Raw genomic sequence first — 26,600 nt, 5'->3', positions numbered from 1 at the left:
TCGGTGATGTGGACTCCCAGGTATTTATACCCGCCACCCTCTCCACAGTAGTCCCGTTAATCCCCAGTGGTGAGTACGTCCTCTGTTGTTGTACCTTCCTAAAGTCCACAATCAGCTCCTTAGTTTTGGTGACATTCATGATGAGGCTGTTGTCCTGGCACCAGAGTGACAGATCAGCAACTTCCTCCAGGTAGGCCTTCTCGTCGTTGTCGGAGATCAGGCCCACCACCACTGTGTCATCCGCAAACTTGATGATGGTATTGGAGTTGAACCTGGCCACACAGTCATGTGTGTACAGGGAGTACAGTAGGGGGCTGAGGACGCAACCCTGGGGGGATCCTGTGTTCAGGGTGAGGGATTTGGAGGTGTGTCTGCCCACCCTGACCACCTGTGGCCTGGCGGTCAGGAAGTCCAGGATCCAAGCACACAGGGGGGTGTTCAGTCCCAGCTCAATCAGCTTTCTGGATTCATTACAAATCAACTGAAATATTGCAAGCCTTTTATTCTGATTTATTGCTGATTATGGCTTACAGCTTAAGAAAACTCAAATATCCTATCTCTAAATATTAGAATATCATGAAAAAGTATACTAGTAGGGTATTAAACAAATCACTTGAATTGTCTAATTAACTCGAAACACCTGCAAGGGTTTCCTGAGCCTTGACAAACACTCAGCTGTTATAAATCTTTTTTTTACTTGGTCTGAGGAAATATTAAAATTTTATGAGATAGGATTTTAGAGTTTTCTTAAGCTGTAAGCCATAATCAGCAATATTAAAAGAATAAAAGGCTTGCAATATTTCAGTTGATTTGTAATGAATCCAGAATGCATGACATTTTTGTTTTTTTAATTGCATTACAGAAAATAAAGAACTTTATCACAATATTCTAATTTTCTGAGACAGTCCTGTACACAAGGCAGTGACGAAGTGAATTTCCAGCAGGTTAAAGTGTCCAGGATAAAGTGCTGAGTGTGCAAAGATCGCCAGCGATCTACTGCAGTTTATATATATATATATATAATTATAAATTATTCATATAAATATATATATATATATAAATGTAAATAAATATATAAATTAAGTATTTGGTGTTATATTCGTCTCACTTGTCTGTACACATTGTGAGCGAGTGGTGGCGATAGAGCTGCTACGATGCTGCTATTAAACTGCAGAAGAAGAACACAACTCTCTCTCATTGGTTGAAAGAAGGAAGTTGCGTCATCGCGCAGCGCAGCCTTTTGGTGGGAATATGAGTTCGCCTTCATGCACATTTATCTTAAAATTAAAAGCGTCAATGTACATAATGTTGTGTTTACTGTAAAGCCAAAGCAAGCGGCTATTATTTTATACACATATCAACGTCAAAGGCTCGTGCGTAACCGCCCTCTTGGTGTTTTAAAATCGCCACGCGAATCGGAACACGTTCACTCCCTATTGTTTGCTAGCATGCTTTCACGTTAGCTGACGGTGGACCAGCAGCAAAGTGAAACTACTTCAGTTGTTGAAGCTGCATTTAAAGCCATTTAAAGACGACTTAATGTGGGTTATGTTCGATTATTTGGTTACGATATCACTTCGTGGTAAAACAAGCGCCCGATTGGTTTGTTTCCCTTAAGCTGGCTAATTAATCTGCAATCTATTAAGATCCAACAACATGCCAGAAATCCAACTCAAACACGTCGTGTCTTGCAGCACCGAGGACGTCGTAAGTTCCCTTCTCACTCGCATTGCATTTGTGTGCCCTGATGGCAAGTTTTACAGATGCATATTTGTATTCAGCCAAATCGGGTAACTTTCTTCCACTCACTTGTTGTCATGATGCCAAACAGACCCACAAAGCAGACAACCTGCTGAGCTCCGACACCTACAGAAAGTGGAAAGCAGCGCGAGACGGGGAGAAGCAGACCTCGGTCATTCTGCAGGTGTGTTTTTGATCCCAATCAAACACTCGTGCTCAAATCTACATTACTGTTTTTATTTTTACAGAACTAGATTTCTTTATGTCTCCTATTGCCCTTCCTGTTCCCTTTTCATGATGTTACTCCACTAAAGGAAAGGAAAGCTTCGAATCCAACTTGCCTTTTTCTTCTTCTTTTTTTTTAACCAATAATTGATGTACGATTGTGCAGTTTCCTGTTAAATTCAGAAATGTGAGGTCATTTGCAAATACCTGCAGTACTGTCACCAATGCAAACAGGTTGACTTCCACTCCCACTTTGTTGACATACTGTCCTTGTGTCCTGTTGGGCCAGTTGTCTTTATTGTTTTGGCTTTAAGTATAAACTGCCTGTCTATTCAAAATGCTGCTACTACAAAGCTGTGAGACGATGTCGCAACTGATTGTGCTTATCTTTGTCTCTTTTCACCTCCTGCCTGAGGCGTTAAATATTCAAGTTATACAATTTGACACAGTATCTTAAAAGGGACATTTTGATGATTAGGAGATCCATATTACAAAGTATGTGATTAGTAAGGACCAGTTGGTCCATATGTATGAATGTATTTATTTGATATACAAACTAGGGATTGCTTATTTTAACCTCTTTCATCTACTCTCGGAGCTCCTTTGTCTTGGTTTCTATTGTACGCTTTGTTGACTTGTGCTGTTTTACTTTTCTCTCAGTTCGAGAAGCAGGAGCAGGTGCACAGCATTGATATTGGGAATGAAGGCTCGGCTTTCATCGAGGTGCTGGTGGGGAATTCTTTGACTGTCAGAGACCAGGACTATGAGGTATTCTTGAAAACCGAGTGCAAAGCATATCGCCTCCAAGTTATTGTAATTACTCTGCTGCTGTGTTTTGTTCCTTTTTTTTATACGTTGATGTCGATCTTTCCGAGGTTCTCCTGGTCACGTCTTCCTTCATGTCCCCCACGGAGAGCCGCAACGGCACCAACATGAACCGGGTGCGTTTCTTTGGGCCCCACCAGCTGCAGAAGAGCTCGGCACAGGAAAAGTGGGACAGAGTGAAAATTGTGTGTAGCCAGCCATACAGCAAGGTAAGGGCCCAGCTCGCTGTTTGAATTGAACACGCAGTGCACACTGACACATTCATCTCGATTTATTAACCATTTTGTAATATTCTTACAGCGCTTTTACCGTACAGCGATACAACAGAACGTTAAGTTAAGATAACAAACATATAAAGCTTACTGGGATAAGAAAGTGTCCACGTGTAATCAGAGACCAATTTAGTGCCCCAGCCCAGACTTTAGCTGTTGCATCTTGCAATAAAGCCCATCAATCATTGTGTTCATTCTCACGCAGATGAACTGCTTCGCTTTATGACTTTGAGATTATGTAAGATATGCAGAATTGTCGGGTCAACTTCCCCTCCTGAATTTCAGCTTGAGTAACTGTAGCTGTTTACTAGCTAGAACGGTGATGCAACCTAGAAACTTGGGCTCATTAAATCAGAGTTATGTTGTTGTGCTCCTTTTGTTTAGTGATATTTTGAAACACTAGTATTAAATCTGTATTATTAAAAGAATATATACAGTAATGCATTCATTTCATTAACAGCATTTGACCGCATTGCCTTTTTCTGCAAAAGAGCATTTATTCATTGTTACTTGTGAGATCAACTCAAAGATGTATCTGTCTGTGTACTTTTCAGAATATAGCGTACGGACTGGCCTTTGTTAAGTTTCATTCGCCGCCTGACAAAAATGATCCGCCTCCAATATCCTCCCCGGTGAGTCATGCCAAGTCTCGTTTTCAAAACTCAAAACTGGACCGTAATATGTAGTATACTATTTATATTTCCTTTGACCGTAATATGTAGTATTTATATTTCCTTTGACCGTAATATGTAATATTTATATTTCCTTTGACCGTAATATGTAATATTTATATTTCCTTTGACCATAATATGTCATATTTATATTTCCTTTGACCGTAATATGTAGTATTTATATTTCCTTTGACCGTAATATGTAGTATTTATATTTCCTTTGACCGTAATATGTAATATTTATATTTCCTTTGACCGTAATATGTAGTATTTATATTTCCTTTGACCGTAATATGTAATATTTATATTTCCTTTGAACGTAATATGTAATATTTATATTTCCTTTGACCGTAATATGTAGTATTTATATTTCCTTTGACCGTAATATGTAGTATTTATATTTCCTTTGACCGTAATATGTAATATTTATATTTCCTTTGACCGTAATATGTAATATTTATATTTTCAGAGCTAAAACGTGGCACACCTTCTCACCCCAGTGTGTGTAGCAGTATCAGTCGCTCCACATTCTCGTTTGGTTTTAATTTTCTTCTCTTCTGCCAGAAACTGACAAAGTTGGGCCAGTTCAGAGTGAAGGACGAGTCTCCTTCAACGAGTCCCAGCCTTCAGCCCGGAAGTCTCTTTTTTAGTCGGGACAATGCAACAAAGTCCAGTACCCCAGTCAAAGGTAAATCCATTTCTTTTAATTTACATACCTGCAAACTTGTCACCTTTCGGCGAAATTCGCCGTTTTGAAATCAAAGTAGGTCACCCACATGAAAAGTGTAGATCCGAAGAGTTTTTGTTTGGGGTGGGGGGGGAGGTAAATTGGACGGCCGGCGTTTATGAGATGGAGTGAGACAAGGAGAACATGCGATGTGGTGATCTTCACAATAAAACATCTTTGATGGGACACGTCGAAGGAGTAGGCTCCTGGAACAGAATCATGGAACAGAGTCACGGAACAGAATCATGGAACAGACTCATGAACAGGCTCAAAGCTCAGCAGAGCACACAAGTTAAAAAAAGGAAGTTGGTTCATGAATGACTTTAACCATATTATATATAATGATAATGTAAAGTTGTTATTACTATTATTAGGGCCCGATCACTGAATTATTCAGAGGACCTTTTTTCTTAAAATGTTTGTTATTATTATTTAGATTTGCGGTCAGAACAATCAAAAGACTGTAGTTATAAAAGCTTTGAGGTGTCATCAAACAACGTGGATGTGGTGTGGCGACGACAACAAAATAGTCACCTGCACCTCCCCCCCCCGTTGTCACCTTTTTCACCCCTCATGAGTTTGCAAGTATGAATTTAGTGGCCGCTGAAGCCCAATGAAAAGCTTTCATGTCCTTGTCAGAAAAAAGTGCTAATCCCAGTGACCAATTAAAAAAAAGTGCAAAGAGAGCACTAATTAAATATTTAATTTAAAGCGGAAAGGGATGTTTCAAAGACATTCTTTATTATAAAGCTACTTTGTTCCCTCACTAGCAGTCAGGCTTCCTACGGTCATGGAAAACCTGGAAAAGTCATGGAGTTTTAACATGGTTATTTCCAGGCCTGGAAAAGTCCTGGAGATTTACGCTGAGTTTTAAATAATGAATATGCTTTTAAAAGAATGAAAATGTTTATTCTTTTAATCAAACGATTGTCTCTCATTCATGTGTGTCATGTAAGGTTATACTGAATGTCTTGGAATTATCACTGTAAGCTTAAATATAACATTTTCTAATTTTTTCATGTATGCACCGAGATTTAAAAACATGTTTGGTCATGGAAATTTGGTTTAAAGTCCTGGAAATCCATCGGTCAACATGTGTCTGAACCCTGCACTGTTCTGTCTTCAGTGTCTCCCCAGAGTGAGCGCTTGAGTTACGCTGCTGCCGCCCTGCAGGTTGGTGGCGGCTCCCATTCGTCAGGCCAAGCGTCCTCCTCCAGCTCTGCCTCACCACAGGTACGAAAAACATCATCAGCATTTTTTGAGGGAGAGCCGTTTCAGGAAAGCTGAGAGGTGCTTGGAGAAGAAGGAGACGAAGAAGAAGCACAGGCAATACATCTGGTTGTGGAATGGGATCTTGATTTATACGTTTCAGTAGGTTCTTGACTTTTCATTCCGTGTGCTTCATTCCTCTGTTTTTTAAAAACACTTTCTGATTTGGCAAATTCCAATTTATTGAATGAACTTGTCCCGTGTGCAAGAGTTGCAGCTTTCATCAGCTTTGAAAAAGAAGAAACACCTTGAAATATGACATCGTCTGGTTCATATTTAAATGCATCAATATAACTCGGCGCTGACACAAAACCCTCAACGGGTCCATGTCACTTTGACTTTAACACAGAAAGATACTTCTTTTTTCTTCTTCACCCCACAGACGCCAGCAAAGAGAAAATTTGAGTTCAGCAAAGAGCGTCAGTCTGACTCCGGCCCGCCGCCCGCGAAGAAAACCGGCCCGGGTGCCTCACCAGAGGTCAAGGCCGCGACGCCCAAACACAAGCCGAGCCCGGCCGGCACGCCGAGCCCGGCCGGCACGCCGAGCCCCGGCGCCGCCAAAGGTAATGAACTCACACATCGCCGTCTGAATCTTAACACAAAGAGCCTTTAAAAAAAATATATATCGCTTGTCCAGCTTCCCCGGCACAGAAGTCTGCAGACAAGAAGCGGGAGAGCCATTCCAAACACGAGCCTAAACCCAAACAAGAGAAAGCCAGCGGGACGCAGGTCCCGTTCAAACGGATGATGGAAGGCGTCGTGTTTGTCCTCAGCGGCTTCCAGAACCCCTTCAGAGGGGAGCTCAGGGAAAAGGCTCTGGACATGGGGGCTAAGTATCGACCCGACTGGACACCCGACGCCACACACCTCATGTAAGTACCGAGCAGCCGTGTGAAAACTGCACGCTTGAGTTGCTTCACCGTTTATGAATTCATTACTTAATTATTACCTTTTTTGCACAGCTTAGTATTAATGACGCAGAGAATCTATCATGCGTCTTTTTTTATTGTGCCACGTGCAGCTTGTATGAAATACCTGCAGTCGTGAAGCCGTCTGAAAACACCGGAGTCTGACGTTTGAGTCGATGTCATTTTAATAACACGGTCGTTTGCTGAACGTGATCGCCTTTGCCAGTTTTCACAGAAGGAAAAGTAATTAGATTTTTATATTTCCACTACACAATAAACTAAGTCCTCTGCGGGCAAGGGCGGCTCCGAATGATGCCTGGATACCAGACATACAACACCGCTGTGCACACACTGCCTGACGATTACATCAACACATCCTCAAAAGGATGAATACTTTATCAGTCAATACAACTGATTTTTGACATTTATCTTAGAAGAACATCATCGAAGCGTAACCTCTCATTTCATTGGGATTAATATGCATTTAAATATTATGGCACGTGTCTGATGTGTACGGGTGTTTAAAGTCGTGGGACAAAATCCATTTTTGGTATTTGTTTTTATTACTTAATCTAATTTTTTTTCTTCGAAATGATGGCCTCTGAATTGTTCCAGAGATCTTCTGTCATGAAACTTTTATATGCAGTTGATTCTTTTATAATTGAAACAGATTGTTGATTGACTAACGGCCCTATTACCGCTCCCAGTAATTCAGTTTGATGGCATCTTGATCGCTGCTGTCAGAGTCGTCAGATTCACTGTGTGTGTGTGTGTGTGTGTTTTGTTTTGGCCCACTAATCTGCAGCTGTGCCTTCGCCAACACCCCCAAGTACAGCCAGGTGAAATCAGCAGGGGGCACCATCGTACGGAAGGAGTGGGTCATGGACTGCCACCAGAGGAAACAGAAGCTCCCCTCCAAACGGTGAGAGGGCGAACGGCTGAAACACAGAGGACCGTCACCGCGATGGCGGAGCACGTGGAACCGGAGGTGACGCTCAGCCGCTGGAACGGGATCCCGCTTCTTGTTGCCAAGCCACGTCCGCGCGGTCCAATCTGCGCGCGGCACTCGCGCTGATTGAAGCGTCCGAAAATCCCCTCCGCCCCCTCGCAGCGGTGAGGCTCACTTGCCACAGAGAGCATCGTAACCTTGAGCAGCTGATGCCCCGCTGCCATCACAATTTCGACCCAGCCGGCTCGCTAATTAGAGGCCTCGTTACAAGGGGGGGGGGGGGGGCTCTCGTAAACATCTCCTGTCGTCGTCCCTCATTCGGCCTGCACGGAATAATGTCGACCGGGAGACTCGGCTCGAGGAGTTAGGTCCGCGTGTCACGCCGCATGAAACTTTGCGCGCTCTTTTTCGGAAGTCCCGTCGTACTTTTCTTTCTTCGGGGGGCTGATTGCGTTTGGTTTGAGGACGAATACGTTTGCGTCCGGGCTCCCACTCAGCGAGGTGACGGACGGCTTTGGTCTCCGTTAGGCTTCTGTTGCGTTTAGAATTAATGGGATTATTCAGAACCAGTGTTGTGGAAGATTACAGAGCGTAATGGCTGTCTAAGTGTCCGCCCCAATACAAAAGTCCTCCGCTCAGCCCTTTTATATTGTTCCAAAGCCACTTATATTATACACGGTATTCCAGTGTTACGGCATTTCACTGTGAAACGCATTGATGGCGACAGACGTACTTTCTATGGGACAACTTGGAATACAGCACAACGCTCTGGCCTTTTATCAACGGCAACATCGGGGCTGCAACTAACGAGTATTTTAATCATCGAGTAGTCTGCATACTATATCCTAGATGAGTGGTTTGGTTTATACAATCTCCGAACGCATCAGGGAAATTGTTTGTTGTTATTATTTAGATTTGCGGTCAGAACAATCAAAAGACTGTAGTTATAAAAGCTTTGAGGTGTCATCAAACAACGTGGATGTGGTGTGGAGACAACAACAAAAAAGTCACCTGCACCCCCCCGTTGTCACCTTTTTCACCCCTCATGAGTTTGCAAGTATGAATTTAACGGCCGCTGAAGCCCAATGAAAAGCTTTCGTGTCCTTGTTTGAAAAAAGTGCTAATCCCAGTGACCAATTAAAAAAAAGTGCAAAGAGAGCACTAATTAAATATTTAATTTAAAGCGGAAAGGGATGTTTCAAAGACATTCTTTATTATAAAGCTACTTTGTTCCCTCACTAGCAGTCAGGCTTCCTACGGTCATGGAAAACCTGGAAAAGTCATGGGTTTTTATCATGGTTATTTCCAAGCCTGGAAAAATCCTGGAGATTTCACGCTGAGTTTTAAATAATGAATATAACTTTTAAAAAGAATGAAAATGTTTATTCTTTTAATCAAACGATTGTCTCTCATTCATGTGTGTCATGTAAGGTTATACTGAATGTCTTGGAATTATCACTCTAAGCTTAAATATAACATTTTCTAATTTTTTCATGTATGCACCGAGATTTAAAAACATGTTTGGTCATGGAAATTTGGTTTAAAGTCCTGGAAAAGTCCTGGAAATCCATCGGTCAACATGTGTCTGAACCCTGCACTGTTCTGTCTTCAGTGTCTCCCCAGAGTGAGCGCTTGAGTTACGCTGCTGCCGCCCTGCAGGTTGGTGGCGGCCCCCATTCGTCAGGCTGGCGTCCTCCTCCAGCTCTGCCTCACCACAGTGAAAAAACATCATCAGCATTTTTGAGGAGAGCCGTTTCAGGAAAAGCTAGAGGTGCTTGGAAGAAGAGGGAAGAAGAAGAAGCACAGGCAATACATCTGGTTGTGGAATGGGATCTTGATTTATACGTTTCAGTAGGTTCTTGACTTTTCATTCCGTGTGCTTCATTCCTCTGTTTTTTTAAAACACTTTCTTATTTGGCAAATTCCAATTTATTGAATGAACTTGTCCCGTGTGCAAGAGTTGCAGCTTTCATCAGCTTTGAAAAAGAAAAAACACCTTGAAATATGACATCGTCTGGTTCATATTTAAATGCATCAATATAACTCGGCGCTGACACAAAACCCTCAACGGGTCCATGTCACTTTGACTTTAACACAGAAAGATACTTCTTTTTTCTTCTTCACCCCACAGGCGCCAGCAAGAAAATTTGGAGTTCAGCAAAAGCGTCAGTCTGACTCCGGCCCGCCGCAAGAAAACGGCGGGTGCCTCACCAGAGGTCAAGGCATGACAGCTAAACACAAGCCGAGCCCGGCGGCACGCCGAGCCCGCCGGCACGCGCCCAGGCGCCGCCAAAAGGTAATGAACTCACACATCGCCGTCTGAATCTTAACACAAAGAGCCTTTAAAAAATATATATCGCTTGTCCAGCTTCCCGGCACAGAAGTCTGCAGACAAGAAGCGGGAGAAACTCATTCAAACACGAGCCTAAACCCAAACAAGAAAGCCAGCGGGACGCGGTCCCATTCAAGCGGATGATGGGCGTCGTGTTTGTCCTCAGCGGCTTCAGAACCCCTTCAGAGGGGAGCTCAGGAAAAAGGCTCTGGACATGGGGCTAAGTATCGACCCGACTGGACAACGCCACACACCTCATGTAAGTACCGAGCAGCCGTGTGAAAACTGCACGCTTGAGTTGCTTCACCGTTTATGAATTCATTACTTAATTATTACCTTTTTTGCACAGCTTAGTATTAATGACGCAGAGAATCTATCACGCGTCTTTTTTTATTGTGCCACGTGCAGCTTGTATGAAATACCTGCAGTCGTGAAGCCGTCTGAAAACACCGGAGTCTGACGTTTGAGTCGATGTTATTTTAATAACACGGTCGTTTGCTGAACGTGATCGCCTTTGCCAGTTTTCACAGAAGGAAAAGTAATTAGATTTTTATATTTCCACTACATCAAAATGTTTTTGCCGCAAGCAACACAATAAACTAAGTCCTCTGCGGGCAAGGGCGGCTCCGAATGATGCCTGGATACCAGACATACAACACCGCTGTGCACACACTGCCTGACGATTACATCAACACATCCTCAAAAGGATGAATACTTTATCAGTCAATACAACTGATTTTTGACATTTATCTTAGAAGAACATCATCGAAGCGTAACCTCTCATTTATTGGGATTAATATGCATTTAAATATTATGGCAAGTGTCTGATGTGTACGGGTGTTTAAAGTCGTGGGACAAAATCCATTTTTGGTATTTGTTTATATTACTTAATCTAATTTTTTTTCTTCGAAATGATGGCCTCTTAATTGTTCCAGAGATCTTCTGTCATGAAACTTTTATCTGCAGTTGATTCTTTTATAATTGAAACAGATTGTTGATTGACTAACGGCCTTATTACCGCTCCCAGTAATTCAGTTTGATGGCATCTTGATCGCTGCTGTCAGAGTCGTCAGATTCACTGTGTGTGTGTGTGTGTGTGTGTGTGTGTTTTGTTTTGGCCCACTAATCTGCAGCTGTGCCTTCGCCAACACCCCCAAGTACAGCCAGGTGAAATCAGCAGGGGGCACCATCGTACGGAAGGAGTGGGTCATGGACTGCCACCAGAGGAAACAGAAGCTCCCCCCCAAACGGTGAGAGGGCGAACGGCTGAAACACAGAGGACCGTCACCGCGATGGCGGAGCACGTGGAACCGGAGGTGACGCCCGCGTGGAAACTGCCGCTCGCAGCGGCCTCCGGCTCGGCCGCTGGAACGGGATCCCGCTTCTTGTTGCCAAGCCACGTCCGCGCGGTCCAATCTGCGCGCGGCACTCGCGCTGATTGAAGCGTCCACAAATCCCCTCCGCCCCCTCGCAGCGGTGAGGCTCACTTGCCACAGAGAGCATCGTAACCTTGAGCAGCTGATGCCCCGCTGCGATCGCAATTTCGACCCAGCCGGCTCGCTAATTAGAGGCCTCGTTACAAGGGGGGGGGGGGGGGGCTCTCCTGTCATCGTCCCTCATTCGGCCTGCACGGAATAATGTCGACCCGAAGACTCGGCTCGAGGAGTTAGGTCCGCGTGTCACGCCGCATGAAACTTTGCTCGCTCGGTTCTCCATCATTCTCCCTCTCGCTCGCCTCTCTGTCGAAGATCCCCCCCCCACATCCCCCGTCTCTCGTTGCCACACTAATCCATTCCCCTGCCCAGCGCCGCTTTTGTTGCGGCGCGTGGAGTGCGCCGCTTTGATGATGTGTCCTTTATTTAAAAGCTGCATCTGCTATGGGTAATTAAAGGGTCCACTTACTTTGATGATGACAAGTGCCCAAACAAATACGCACACTCTCAAACTGTTGCTCCGTCGGTCACGGGAACGCGGCCTCGCTGAGCATCTGGAGGGGGAGGGTGGGGGGGGGTATACGCAGCGTGAAGTGGATGCATATTAAAAAGAAATGGTGACGTCAGACAAGGATGCATTCTCCATAGTTACTGCCCGATCAGCGAGGATCCGGAGATGGACAGAAAGAGGTTAGAGCCGAAAAGCCCTCGAGCAGCTCGTCACACATCCCGTCACAAAAGAGACGAATAATTAAACACATTTCTCATTAAAAATCGGGCTCCCGAAGATGAATTGGAAAATAGATTGCATGTTGGACTTAAATTACCGGAGCGATCACGTTAAACGTATCCACTGCATCTTTAATTGTCAAAAGTGTCAAAGTGTAGGGCTGATATTGTTAATATTGTTTTTTTCTTGGTTGTTTTGCAAGTAAATTGCCCAAAAATAGTGGCGCCAACAAATGTCTCGTTTTCTGTGATCGATAGTCACAAACGTGACGATATTACATTTACAGTGATTTTAAAACGGAGAAAGGAACCAACGAATCTTTGAGAAATAGATTTAAATCCTGGAGTAACTAAACAAATCTGCACTATGTTAGTGATGAACTCATCTTTATCTTATTTCATGAAAAAGAACCAAAATAAAATAAATACCCGTTTCTTACAGAAAACCAAAGGAAGAAGAGGTTAAACGCTCCACTGAGAGGTCAAACAGTGCCGCCTCTCTCCCCTGCTGGACTTTTCATTTCCTTTAAACTTCCTGTGTCTTTTTCAGCAGTTCAGCCTTCAATTAATTAATTAAGTTAATGCATTTTAGAATTTTAATTTTTTTGCATATTTGATGAATTTCTTTTAACATCCCAACAGCAATAAATTTAAAAAAAGCTTTAATAGAAGAAAACAAAGTTCCTGTGGTTGAAGCAGGACTGTAATAATAAATTATCTGATGAATAAATGACCTACATGTATTCCACAAGCACATTTAAAAAAAAAAAATCCACATTGTTGCTGATTCACATTGTGTTCCGTTTTTTAAGTAATGGTTTGAGTGCATTTCAGCCTCTCGGGTTCTCGTCGGTAGGAAACGGAGCATCTGTTCTTGGCGTGTTTCACATCCGAATGCGTTTCAGCTCTCGTATAGCTTGTTTTTCACCCTTTAGAACAAACCCCCCCCCCCCCCCCCCCTGTCAAGCGCGCTGACAGAGTGAGTGCTTCTGAGGTGACAACACGTATTGCCATAAGCAACAGATTCTGCATTACTCCTGTCGACCACAGTGCCCTTTTTCCAATTTCCTGAACGCTGAGTTATATGAAGCTGGAAAGCATAGGTCAGAGAAATGTCTCCCAACTGAGTGAGAGGAAATAATTACACTCGGTGGTAGCACTCGACACTTTCAAGCTGAGCAGGTAACTGTCGTCGCTTGAGGGAATATGGAGGGGGGGGCATAGAAATGTCACATCCTCATTGAACCCTCACATTTAGAACATTTGGCTTTCTTTTTCTCTTAACCTTTGCCAAGATAATTGCAGATGCCTTCATGATCTGTCTGCTAACGGCATAATCAAATCATTTTTTGTGGATTTTTTTTCTTGTGCTACTGTTGTACATTTTGAGGTTTTTAATGGAGCTTAATTATCTGCACAGGAGGCCCATGTTTCAATATATCTAGCCAAAGAACAAATCTAGAGATGAATTGGAAAAAAAGCATTTTTAGCCTTTTAAGGTCACATCCCCAGTCATAATGCACACCTATTGAACAATATGTGCAAAACAATTAGTTCTGAGTCAGTTGTGAAGCACATGGTCAGTCTGGCGGCAGCTGTCACGGGACACGGCGACTCTGCAATTCTCTTACGTCGCACTTCAAGTCGAGTCTTACATCGTGTGTTTCCATGACGGTTGCTTTTCAATACTTTCGTAGATTTTGTTCTTCTTTTTTTTCTGCCCCCCCCCCCCCCCAATTCTAATTGTGTCAGATCCCGAGTCTGAGATGCTGCTCGACGATCTGACGGGCACACCGACTCACTGTCTGGAGATGGCAGCAGACATTGTGCTCTTCATTAGCGGGATACTGTATGTTGAATAAGTCTCGATTTCGTAACGAGAGATCTTCATTATAGTTTTTTTTTTTTTTTTGCCCCGAAGATAACTCGTCAAAGCTTTTCAAAAGAACCGAAAAAGAAACTAGAATGGGCACTCGGTAGAGCGCATACCTTCGCATATCACAAGATTGGGCATTGCATTATGAACATTGTGGCATTAGTTGCATGCCAATTGGATACAAATTATGGTAAAAAGAAGATCTTTACCTTTTCATGACCTTGACCTTTGACCCGATCGATCCCAAAATCTAATCAAATGGTCCCCGGATAATAACCAAACATCGCACCAAATTTCATGCGATTCGGTTTAATACTTTTTTAGTTATGCGAGGAACGCGCATACAAATAAATAAATACACGGCGATCAAAACATAACCTTCCGCATTTTCAATGCGAAGGTAATTAGACTCGTCCACGGCAGGCGAACTTCAAAGTGTTTGATATGCCGACATTGATCGCTCGGTACCTTCGCTCTAAACCGGTTTCCTTACCCACCGGCGTTTGAGACGCTGTCAGGCTAATAGGCTGCGAGACGTATCGAGCCGGTTGCTTCGCTTCCGGCCTTTAATCATCCCGACACATTCTGCCCCCCCGTTCTTTGTCTCCCTTTCAGGTATCTGATGGATGGAGGCGAGTCGAGCTCGGAGAGCGAAATGGAAGTGGACGACCAGAGCGAGGAGGAAACGAACACAAAGGTGGATTTGTACTTTTAAGTGAGCCCATACCAAATGAGAACCTTTCGATGAGCGTCCGTGGGTTTTAACGCTCCGTCCCGGGGGTCCTTGCAGAGTCCGCAGAAGCCGCAGAGGCAGGTGACCCCCAAAAAGACACCGGAGAAGAGGAAGGATGATGACGAGTATGCCGGCTCCACTGATGTGGAAGAACCAGGTTTGAGTCAAAGGTCTTTCATTTAAAAGTGCATTTGAACGACTTTGTTTCAGATCCAATAATATTTAAATGACTCCGCACTTCACTTTTAGTTCTTTGCATATTTCAGATTGAAAAAAAGAAATAAAGAAGCACATTAGCGCTGAAGGCTGCAGGCCGCTCAAAGAGTCGCATTGTGTTTGAAAATTGTCGCTTAAATTAATCGCAACGGGCGGACAGATGGGCGTAGCGATGGGAGGAGAAGGTCTATTGTCAAGGTGAAATAGAGGAAAAAGGGAATAAATGACAGCCAAGATCAAAGAGGCATGACGTTTGAGAATAAAGGAACAAATGAAAAACTCCCGTCTGCTGAAGGTTCAAGCCAACATTTTCTTTTAAGTCGTGTGACTCACTTAAAGCTGTTGAACGTAAAGGAATCGCGTCGGTTTACGTCCCGTAAATATCCGATAGAAGATGATATACAACTAATAACTGAATGTGTTATTACTGAGTAATCGCTGCGAAAAAATATAGACCAGGCAAAAAAGAGGACACAAAAGTAGTGCATCGCATTGAGAACGCATTTTGAATTTATACGTGAAATGTATATTTCCTCGGTTTCTTCCTCTATTTTAAAAATGATGCAGTCCTGCCGTAATATATATATATATATATATATACATACATCTGTGAGCTTCTCTCTTCGTCCAAACTCAAACGATGTTCTCCTTCACTGATTCATTTTCAACAATTATTTGATTTTCTATAGAATTGTATGCACCCTTTTTTGTTTTCTAGATAACGGCTGCAGCCCGTTAGTGTTTTAATAAAACGTTTTCTTAAATGTTATCACTTTGGGCCACAGATCTTTGTTAATAACACAACATGACTATTGGGTTACAGTTTAGTAACTTAACCCTTGTGTTGCCTTCGGGTCAGTTTGACCCGATTCAATGTTTCACCCTCCTGTTACCTTTATATTTACTAACATATTTTACCCTTGAGGTCAATATGACCCCAGCTATTAAAATCTCCAGAAAATTATTAGAATTAATATTGTTTTCCAAGTTTAAGTGCGAGGTACTTTATGTTTGTTTGTTGACTCCCGAAAGAACACGACATTAAACATTGAATCGGGTCAAATTGACCCGAAGGCGACAGGAGGGTTAAGCTTAACTTCTGTCGCAGATCAGAAAACAGAGACTTTGAAACAAAAAATTATAAAATTCCTCTTTCGGTTTTATTGAGTCCCCTTTCCCTTCCTTTCCTGTTAGCATGGAAGTTCGGCTTTTTTCTCTCTTTCAATTTACTCAATTTACAACTTGAAACGGATCACACTTTAACTCTGCAAGAGCAAACAAAAAACCATAAGGTTTCTCAGCCAAAACCTGATAAAGCAGAAACTGTGTATATATATATATATATAATTTAAAGTTTGGGGTCATTTAGAAATGTCTTTATTTTTCAAAGAAAAGCACTTTTTTTCAATAAAGATAACATTAATCAAAAATACACACTATACATTGTTAATGTGGTAAATGACTATTCTAGGTGGAAACGTCTGGTTTCTAATGAAATATCTCCAGAGGTGTATAGAGGCCCATTTCCATCAACTATCACTCCAGTGTTCTAATGGTACATTGTGTTTGCTTATCGCCTTAGAAGACTAATGTCTGATTAGAAAACCCTTGTGCAATTATGTTAGCACAGCTGAAAACAGTTATGCTGGTGATATAAGCTATACAACTGGCCTTCCTTTGAGCTTGAAGTTTGTAGAACAAAATTAATATTTCAAATATTAATCATTATTTCTAACCTTGTCAATGTCTTGACTATATTTTCTATTCAAATTTCAATTCATTTGATAAATAAAAGTGAGTTTTCATGGAAGAAACGAAATTGTCTGGATGACCCCAAACTTTTGAACGGTAGTGTGTATTATATATTTTATATATACATTATATATATTATATTTATATATGTATATATTTATTTATATATAATATATTTGTAATATATATTTTAGATATAAAGATCCAAGAGCTGAATTGCAAGTGTCTGACTCACGGGAAGTGTCAGACAGAGGCACTCTGGAGCTGAAGACGACTGAATGAATTGAGAGGGACAAGGGGGCCAACGTTCGGGCCCCGGCATGAGACAGAAATGGAACGGCTTTTATAAAGCACTTGGAAATGGATGAGTTGACGACGGCACCGTGAAAAGGACGAGAACAACATACATACTGTAGCCGCTGTTTGGGGGGGGGGGGTGATGCAGGAAAGGAACGGAGGCGAGATGCAATCGCCGTGAAGGGACTTGCGCATGATTCTCATTTCTATGTTAATGCGGCGCCAGAAGTGGAGCGCCGGTGTGCATCAGTGAGGTGACACAACAAACACGGAGCGACCCGGACACATAGCGGGGAGGCGGCATTTGAATTCGACCCGCTTGGTCTTCGTTCCCCCTCAACAGCACCGGAGAGCGGCGCCGTTGCGTCTTTTAAACTGCTAACAAGTGTGTGTGTCACAGACATGTGGATTCATCCAGCATGTTCCTCCTGCTGCTACGCATACTGAGGATATAATGTTGTTGTGTTTTGGAGAATGTGACCATGGCAAGATTAAGCTCCGTGTCTAAATCTCAAAGAAATAGATATAGATAATAAAGCGCGCTGAATTCTTTTGACGGTAGATTATCATCGTTAATTAGTTTTAGGATTGGGGACAGCATGCAGTGATGGCGCGATAAGATACGAGGACGGAGCAACAACCTCCAGTTGTCAGTTAACCGATGTCGTCAACTATAAATATATGAAACTTATCTCTCGCACAATTTGTTTTGGCGTTCACCAGACATGTCTTTCAATTAATATTTGACCATATTGACAAATTAAACATTTTATTCCACAGGAGGCAGTGATGAGGGGTCTGCCGTGGACACGGAGGACGAGTTGCAGAGGTAAACGGAACAAATAATCATAATTAATCCTGTTTGCTGTGTAATTGGAGGCCGTTGACTTTGATCCCTGCGATCTTGGTGCCCCACGTTTAAAATATATGACCCGGGTATTCGTACTAAAATTAGTAATTGCACTTTTACTTCAGTCAACTTTTGATTCATTCACACTACAACTTAAGTTGGCTACAGGTCGACAAACGGGGATCTCTGAGCAAGCCCTCTGATTGAAGTGGAAAAAGTGACACCATCGACTGGTTCCCCTAGGAGCCCCTATGTGACCTCTAATCACAAGGTCGACAGGTGGACCTCCCGTCTGCATCTGGAAGGGTCCTGAACCCACAGGCACGGCCCCTCATCCTACGATCGATGTTAGACGGGCAAATCGTAAAGCCCTTTGTCCTGTGAGGTAGAGAGACAGGATTGCAGTCCGTCTCCCATTTGTTCAAAGCACCCTGGAAATTGAGAAGAAGAAAAAGAAGAACGGGATCAAGACGAACGCGCACCTGTGATTTGGCCCGCCGACATCCGGCGAAAGCTTCGGGGAAACTCGAGCAGACGCGGAATCGTGACGAGGAAACGTTTGGGTCTTTTATTCCCCTGTGAGGGCTTCTCCTCCACTCAGCGCTCCGGATTCTCTGCATCTTCTCCGCTCGTCCACGTCCGTGTGGTGAGACGTTCACACGCGAGTCCTTCTGTGGAGTTGAAGGATGCCGCTGTGCGTAACCCCCGAACTATTGTGCTGTTGTCTCACAGCCTCGACGAGAAGTAGCTTTACTTCTGGGACGGATTCATTCGCTCCATACAAGGGTGGGTGGGGGGCTCTGTATTGACCAACGTCAGAAGAAGAAGAAGAAGAAGAAGAAGAAGAAGAAGAAGAAGAAGAAGAAGAAGAATGAGAAGAAAAGGCTAGAAGAAGAAGAAGAAGAAGAAGAAGGCGCTTTCTTCTTTTAGCTTTCTTCTTCTTCTTCTTCTAACCTTCTTCTTCTAGCCGTCTTCTTCTTCTTCTAGCTTTCTTCTTCTTCTTCTTCTTCTAGCCTTCTTCTTCTAACCTTCTTCTAGCCGTCTTCTTCTTCTTCTAGCTTTCTTCTTCTTCTAGCCTTCTTCTTCTAACCTTCTTCTTCTAGCCTTCTTCTTCTTCTAGCTTTCTTCTCATTCTTCTTCTAACCTTCTTCTTCTAGCCTTCTCATTCTTCTTCTTCTAGCCTTCTTCTTCTGCCTTCTTCTCATTCTTCTTCTTCTAGCGTTCTTCTCATTCTTCTTCTAGCCTTCTTCTAACCTTCTTCTTCTAGCCTTCTTCTTCTAACCTTCTTATTCTAGCCTTCTTCTCCTTCTTCTTCTAGCCTTCTTCTTCTCGCCTTCTTTTCATTCTTATTCTCGCCTCCTTCTTCTTTTTCTTCTTCTTCTTCTTCTAGCCTTCTTCTTCTTCTAGACTTCTTCTAGCCTTCTTCTTCTAGACTTCTGCTTCTTCTTCTCGCCTTCTTCTTCTTATTATTTTCTTCTAGAAAAAGAAGAATAAGAAGGCTAAAAGAAGGCTAGAAGAAAAAGGAAAAGGAGAAGAAGTTTCTTGTCGCCACGCCTCATGAAGGATACATAACGTGTCCTTTTTCCTGCGCCTGCAATAGGGTGGAGAACGAGAGCAGACAGAAGAAAGCAGCAGCGGACGGGAGGCAGGTGATGCAGGAGGATCCGTACGGGGGCTCCACAGATGAAAACACCGACGCCGAGGCTGAGGAGGACCACCCCATCCCCGTGCTGCCAGGTCCGCGTCCTCTTTTGTTCTGGTCGCCGTGTCGCAAAACCCCCGGCGCAACGTAATTGGCCGGCCTTTCGGCCTTCCAGGAACGCCACACGCTCGCCTCATTTGTTCGGTGTCCTGGTGGCGCTTTGATGCTTTCTCCCCCTTTCATCCGAGAGCAGCTGTAATCACTCCTCCATACTGTGTGGTCATCACTTGCCCTCCTCTGCTCCTTTTCTCCTGCCGATCCGTCCAGACTTCCTGAGCGGGAAGCGCTTTTTCCTCTACGGTAAATTCCCCAACAACGAGAGGCGCCTGCTGCTGCGGTACATCGTGGCCTTTAACGGGTGAGAAAGTCGCCGACACGCGGAAAACGAGTCCGTCGCAAACTTTGAATCGGTCCCGTTGAACGCGTGTCTGATGGTTCCGTCTTTGCTCCAGACTGATCGAGGACTACATGACGGAGACGGTGCAGTTTGTGGTGACCAGCGAAGGGTGGCACGACTCCTTTGAAGACGTCAGTTGAGTCTCTTGCTTCTTTCTGCCTCGCAACGCCGTCCCAACGCGACCTTAAGAACATTGAATACGACTCTTTTATTTGCATGCATGCTTTTGTTTTCTGCTCCGGGTAATGCCTCGATGATACAAAGTAAGAAAGGGGGAAAAAAGATGACCTTGCAATTTGTATTGAAGCAGTAAGCTCTGTTTGAAAACAAGTTTTAATTACCTTCGCATTGAAAATGCGGAAGGTTATGTTTTGATCGCCGTGTATTTATTTATTTATTTATTCGTATGCGTGTTATTCGCGTAACAAAAAAAGTTGTAAACCGAATCGCATGAAATTTGGTGGGATGATTGGTTATTATCCGGGGACCATTTGATTAGACTTTGGGATCGATCGGGTCAAAGGTCAAGGTCATGAAAAGGTCAAAATCTTCTTTTTACCATAGCACGGTCAATTTTTATCCAATTGGCATGCAACTAATGCCAAAATGTTCATAATTCAATGCCCAATCTTGTGATATGCGAAGGTATGCGCTCTACCGAGTGCCCGTTCTAGTTACCTTCGCATTGAAAATGCCGGAAGGTTATGTTTTGATCGCCGTGTATTTATTTATTTATTTATTTATTTATATGCGTGTTATTCGCAAAACTCAAAAAGTATTGAACCGAATCGCATGAAATTTGGTGGGATGATTGTTTATTATCCGGGGACCAGTTGATTCGATTTTGGGATTGATCGGGTCAAAGGTCAAGGTCAAAGGTCATGAACAGGTAAAAATCTTTCGCAGAACTCAAAAAGTATTGAACCGAATCGCATGAAATTTGGTGGGATGATTGTTTATTATCCGGGGACCAGTTGATTAGATTTTGGGATCGATCGGGTCAAAGGTCAAGGTCAAGGTCATGAACAGGTAAAAATCTTTATGAGAACTCAAAAAGTATTGAACCGAATCGCATGAAATTTGGTGGGATGATTGTTTTTTATCCGGGGACCAGTTGATTAGATTTTGGGATCGATCGGGTCAAAGGTCAAGGTCAAAGGTCATGAACAGGTCAAAATGTTCTTGAATCGCATGAAATTTGGTGGGATGATTGGTTATTATCCGGGGACCATTTGATTAGATTTTGGGATCAATCGGGTCAAAGGTCAAGGTCAAGGTCATGGAAATGTCAAACTCTTTTTTTTTACCATAGCACGATACATTTTTGTCCAATTGGCATGCAACTAATGCCAACATGTTCATAATTCAATGCCCAATCTTGTGATATGCGAAGGTATGCGCTCTACCGAGTGCCCGTTCTAGTTTAAATTGTTTTAGCCCTCCAAGTTAAAGTACAGCAGTGTTGGGACCAGGTGTTTTTTTATTCTTTATCTGTTTGAAATTGTGGGTGAGAATTGGTTCGTTATCCACCCGAATTAGCAGTTAGAGTTCTACTAATTGCCAATGGAGACTATTTTGTCTCCATTGGCAACTATGTATCTGAGCGGACTAACATGACGTGTGGAGTTCCACAAGGTTCAATCCTTGGGCCTCTTCTATTCAACCTCTACATGCTCCCCTTAGGCAGAATTATGCAAAATAACAAAATCGCTTACCATAATTATGCGGACGACACTCAACTATACATAGCTCTCTCACCAAGTGACTATGCTTCCATAGACTTACTGCGTCAGTGCACAGACCAAATCAATGATTGGATGTGCAAAATTTCCTCGAAGTAAATGAAAATAAAACCGAGATAATTGTGTTTGGTGCTAAAGAAGAAAGGCTGAAAGTTTGTGCTCATCTGGACTCCCTTTCTTTAAAGTCGAAAAATCAAGTTAAAAATTTAGGTGTTATAATTGATTGGGATCTGAATTTTAATACCCATCAAATCAATAACAAAATCAGCCTATTACCATCTAAAAAATATAGCAAGAATTAGAGAGTTTATGTCAAACAAGATTTGAAAAACTAATTCACGCCTTCATCTCAGTAAGTTAGACTATTGTAATAGTCTTTTCAGATCTCCCAAAAAGCACTTCGACAGCTACAACTTATTCAGAATGCACTGCCAGAGTCCTAACAAAGACTAAGAAAGTTGAACACATTACACCCATTCTCAGGTCTCTGCATTGGCTACCAGTACATCAGAGAATCGACTTCAAAATACTGCTGCTCGTTTATAAATCTCTAAATGGTGTAGGTCCAAAATATATCTCTGACTTGCTTCCACCTTATGAACCCTCTAGGCCTCTTAGGTCATCTGGGGCGGTCTGCTAACTGTTCCCAGGGTTAAAACAAAACATGGTGAAGCAGCATTCAGTTATTATGCCACACACAGTTGGAACAAACTTCCGGAAGAGCTTAGATCTGCACCAACTCTTACTACTTTCAAAACAGGCTAAAAACGTTTATGTTCTCCATTGCCTTAAATTGAATCTTGTATTAATCACAAATAATAAGACAACGACAGAAGGAATGATTCTTTGCATAGATTTTTATCTTTATTTTTTTCTTTATTAATCTTCTTTTATGCTTTATACCTTTTTTAATTATTGCTGATGCACTTTGTATTCCTTTTTTTTTTTTTTTTTATTTCTTATTCTTGATCTATTTTTTGTAAAGCACTTTGAATTGCATTCATGTATGAAATGTGCTATATAAATAAACTTGCCTTGCCTTGCCTTGCCTTACTATCCGATCTTTCAGTTCTGCCTCTTCCTGCAATAAGATAACCTCCGTTCCTCTCGCCTCCGTCTCAGGCGCTGATGGAGAACGGCAATCTGAACTTAAATCGATCAAACCCGGCCTGGATCTCGCAATCAACCAGCGGCGAAGGCGCTGCCCTGCAACCCTACGGTGCGTGCCCTGAGCAACGACCTACAGCCAGGTAATGCTGCAACACACTCGCGCTTCGCATCCTGACCAATGAGGGCAGCATACGGACATTTTTTCTTCCTTTTTCAGATCACTTTCAGAAAAGCAATAAAGTTCCGCTCACTGTAAACTTATGAAATGTTCTTGGTCCTCGGGGTTTTGTGACACGTGTTCTCACCTTCGACCCACGATGGGAAAGCGTCTTTTTTAATTACAATTGTGTCTTTTGAGGTTAATACTTTCGGGATAAGGTTCAGATTTGTATTATCCTTTTTGTTGTTGAAGTTTTCATTTCTGGCTCGGGCGTGAACAAAACTGCAGCGCTCTCTCTGGCTCAGGACTCGGCTCCTGGGCTCGGGTATCTCGGGCTCCGCCCGTCTGGAAATGAGTTATAAGCCCAGTGCTGGTTGCCAAGGCGGCACCGATAAGACTCTTGACTCGTGTATGAGAAACAGCTCGGCGTCGGGTTGAACAGCGACATTTTATTTAAGACACCCAGGACAACACAATTTCTAGAAAATGAATACTGGAAGCGTTTGTTTTTTCTCCTTTTCTAATTGTATTAAATGCCACCGCGGCCCGAGGATAGTGAGTGATGATTTTCTGTGCGTTTAAAGTTTGATCTCGTCTTGAGTTTGTGGTTTGGGTTTTTATTCATGTACAAATTCATTCATGTATAAATCAAAGAAATGAACCGGCTCGACAGATGTGAGGCCGTGAAACAGGCGATCAGAGTTTTTCGTGCTACTAAGCTACCAAGACTTCGAGATAATCCGGGGGCTTACATTCTGCTAAATTCGGAAAAGTCGGGCGTCTTCGGCAGCGTCTTTCTTTTGTTTTATGTTCTTTTCTAATTAATTATTTTGTCTAAATAAAAAATAACGATTTTTTAATTAGCATGTTGTTCTCGTTTTTTTCTTCGTCGAGCGGCCTCGGCACTCGGCTGCTCTCATCCCTTCCTCTCTGTTGGCTCTCTTCCATTTCATTCCTTCTCCGCTTCTCGAGTCCCTCTCTCCATTCTCTGTTGTACTTCTGCGTCTTGTTTGGCATCCCTGAGCCACTGGGTCTCCTCTGCAGTCGGGGGAATAAGAAAAGTTAAATGTGGATGTGGGAGGGGGGGGGAGGGGGGAGGGGCTGCAGGAAAGATGGAAAGGCTTGGCACTTTTTTGTTGTATTATTCTTATTGCCTGCGGTCAATTTTCACACACACACACACACAGTTAAGTGTGATGCATTTCTTTTCCTGCAATCCCATACCTGGAACGTAGAATTGGCCGGCTCGGCCTTCCAGGAACGGCCACACGCCGCCTCTATTTGTTCGGTAAACCTGGTGGCGCTTTTGATGCTTTCTCCCCTTTCATCCGAGAGAGCAGCCAATTACCTCCATACTGGTGTGGTCATCACACTTGCCCTCTGTTCTTTTCCCGCTGATCCGCCCAGACTTTGAGCCGGAAGCTTTTTCACGTAAATTCTAACAACGCAGAGTTTCGTTGCCGCGGCACATCGTATTTTAACGGGAGAAAGTCGCCGCGGCTAAAAACGTAGTCCACAAGAAACTGAATCGTCCCATGAATCCAAAGGTTCATTTGGTTCCGGCTTTGCTCCAGACTGATCGAGACTACATGACGAGACGGTAGTTTTGTGGTGACCAGCGATGTGGCACGACTCCTTTGAAGACGGCCAGTTGAGTCTCTTGCTTCTTTCTGCTCTCGCAACGCCGCCCAACGCGACTCTAAGAAATATTGAATACGCACTTTATTTGCATGGCTGCTTTGTTTTCGCTCCGGTAATGCCTCGGCGATACAAAAGTAAGAAAGGGGAAAAAAAGATGACTCGCAATTTGTCTTGGAAGCAGTAAGCCTGTTTGAAAACACGCTGGACTACTCTTCGTATTGAAAATGCGGAGGTTGCGTTTTGACTCGCCGCATTATTTATTTGTATGCGTGTTATTCGACACGCAGTATTACAAACCGAATCGCATGCACCCAGGGATGATTAAGGTTATCCGGGATCGTTTGATTAGCCTTGGGACTCCATCTGGTCGCCGTCAAGGTCATGAAAAGGTCAAAATTTTCTTTTGCCATATGTCATCACATCCACCATGCACCACGCGAAAATGTTCATAATTCAACGCCCAATCTTGTGATATATGGGCGGTATGCGCTTACCGGTGCGCCCGCTTCTAGCTTAAATTGTTTTAGCCTTCAAGTTGTAAAGTATACAGTAAGCTGATTCAGGTGTTTTTTGCCCTTTATCTGTTTGAAATTGTAGTGAGAATTGTCTCATATCCACCCGGAATTAGCAGCGAGTCTTTACTATCCGATCTTTCAGTTCTGCCTCTTCCTGCAACAAGATAACCTCCGTTCCTCTCGCCTCCGTCTCAGGCGCTGATGGAGAACGGCAATCTGAACTTCGTCAAACCGGCCTGGATCTACGCAATCAACCAGCGGCAGAAGACGCTGCCCTACCAGCCCTACACGGTCGTGCCCTGAGCAACGACCTACAGCCAGGTGTGCACAGACACACTCGCACTTCGCATCCTGAACAATGGGGAACGCCACGGACATTTTTTTTTCTTCCTTTTTCAGATCACTTTCAGAAAAGCAATAAAGTTCCCGCTCACTGTAAACTTATGAAATGTTCTTGGTCCTCGGGGGTTTTGTGACACGTGTTCTCACCTTTCGGCCACGATGGGGAAAACGTATTTTTTTTAATTACAAATTGTGTCTTTTGAGGTTAATACTCGGATAAGGTTCAGATTTGTCATTATCCTTTTTTGTTGTTGAAGTTTTTCATTTCTAGCTCGGCGTGAACAAAGCACGCTCTCTCTGGCTCAGGACTCGGCTCCTGGGCTCGGGTACCTCGGGCTCCGCCGTCTGGAAATGAGTTATCGCCCAGTGCTGGTTGCCAGCGGCACCGATAAGACTCTTGACTCGTGTATGCGAGCAGCTCGACGTCGGGTGAACAGCGACATTTTATTTAAGACACCCAGGACAACACAATTCTAGAAAATGAATACTGGGAAGCCGTTTGTTTTTTTCTCCTTTTCTAATTGTATTAAATGCCACACGGCGGGATAGTGGTGATGATTTTCTGTGTGTTTAAAGTTTGATACGTCTTGAGTTTGTGGTTTGGGTTTTTTATTCATGTACAAATTCATTCATGTGTAAATCAAAGAAATGAACCGGCTCGACAGATGTGAGGACGTGAAACAGACGTCAGAGTTTTGCGTCACTCGCTTCTTAAGACTCGAGATGTCGGGCTTACATTCTGCTCGCTCGGCAGCGTCTTTACGTTTTCTTTTGTTTTTATGTTCTTTTCCTAATTAATTATTTTGTCTAAATAAAAAATAACGATTTTTTTAATTAACGTATTTGTTCTCGTTTTTTTCTTCGTCGAGCGGCCTCGGCACTCTGCTGCTCTCATCCCTTCCTCTGCCTTCCTCTCTGTTGGCTCTCTTCCATTTCATTCCTTCTCCCGCCTCGAGTCCCTCTCTCCATTCTCTGTTGTACTTCTCGTCTTGTTTGGCATCCCTGAGCCACTGGGTCTCCTCTTCAGTCCGGGGGATTAGAAAAGTGTAATGTGGATGTGTGGAGGGGGTGGAAGGGGGGAGGGGCTGCAGGAAAGATGGAAAGGCTTAGACTTTTTATTTGTATTATTCTTATTGCCTGCGGTCAATTTTCACACACACACACACACAGTTAAGTGTGATGCATTT

General features: G+C 43.2%; 1 protein-coding gene across 2 annotated transcripts; it reads left to right on the top strand.

Annotated features, from left to right (window-relative positions):
- The first annotated feature begins 1,095 nt into the window (after positions 1-1,095).
- Positions 1,096-26,251, top strand: xrcc1 (X-ray repair complementing defective repair in Chinese hamster cells 1). Of its 2 annotated transcripts, XM_056444541.1 has the most exons (17): positions 1,096-1,707; positions 1,832-1,924; positions 2,626-2,733; positions 2,841-2,999; positions 3,617-3,694; positions 4,298-4,421; positions 5,587-5,693; positions 6,112-6,292; positions 6,367-6,601; positions 7,443-7,559; positions 14,572-14,653; positions 14,747-14,846; positions 17,735-17,783; positions 19,405-19,541; positions 19,774-19,864; positions 19,959-20,034; positions 25,267-25,460. In XM_056444541.1, the coding sequence occupies exons 1-17, from the start codon at positions 1,657-1,659 to the stop codon at positions 25,372-25,374; spliced, it is 1,896 nt and encodes a 631-aa protein (XP_056300516.1). In that variant the 5' UTR covers positions 1,096-1,656; the 3' UTR covers positions 25,375-25,460. The 2 variants fall into 2 exon arrangements, with proteins under 2 accessions (XP_056300516.1, XP_056300515.1); XM_056444540.1 differs by lacking the exons at positions 19,774-19,864; positions 19,959-20,034 and having other exon boundaries at positions 25,267-26,251.
- The last annotated feature ends 349 nt before the right edge of the window (positions 26,252-26,600 follow it).

This window comes from Pseudoliparis swirei, chromosome 22 (genome assembly GCF_029220125.1).
Source record: "Pseudoliparis swirei isolate HS2019 ecotype Mariana Trench chromosome 22, NWPU_hadal_v1, whole genome shotgun sequence".
NCBI classification, from domain to species: Eukaryota; Metazoa; Chordata; class Actinopteri; order Perciformes; family Liparidae; genus Pseudoliparis; species Pseudoliparis swirei.
The sequence above is the reverse complement of the archived record's forward strand: the minus strand, read 5'-3'. Positions and strand labels throughout refer to the sequence as shown.

Bases quoted from the DNA above. Each gene is read 5' to 3' on its own strand.
- xrcc1 (XM_056444540.1), top strand. From the start codon at position 1,657: ATGCCAGAAATCCAACTCAAACACGTCGTGTCTTGCAGCACCGAGGAC. The intron at 4,422-5,586 runs GTAAATCCATTT...TTCTGTCTTCAG, and splicing joins GTCCAGTACCCCAGTCAAAG to TGTCTCCCCAGAGTGAGCGC. The intron at 7,560-14,571 runs GTGAGAGGGCGA...TCTCCCTTTCAG, and splicing joins CAGAAGCTCCCCTCCAAACG to GTATCTGATGGATGGAGGCG.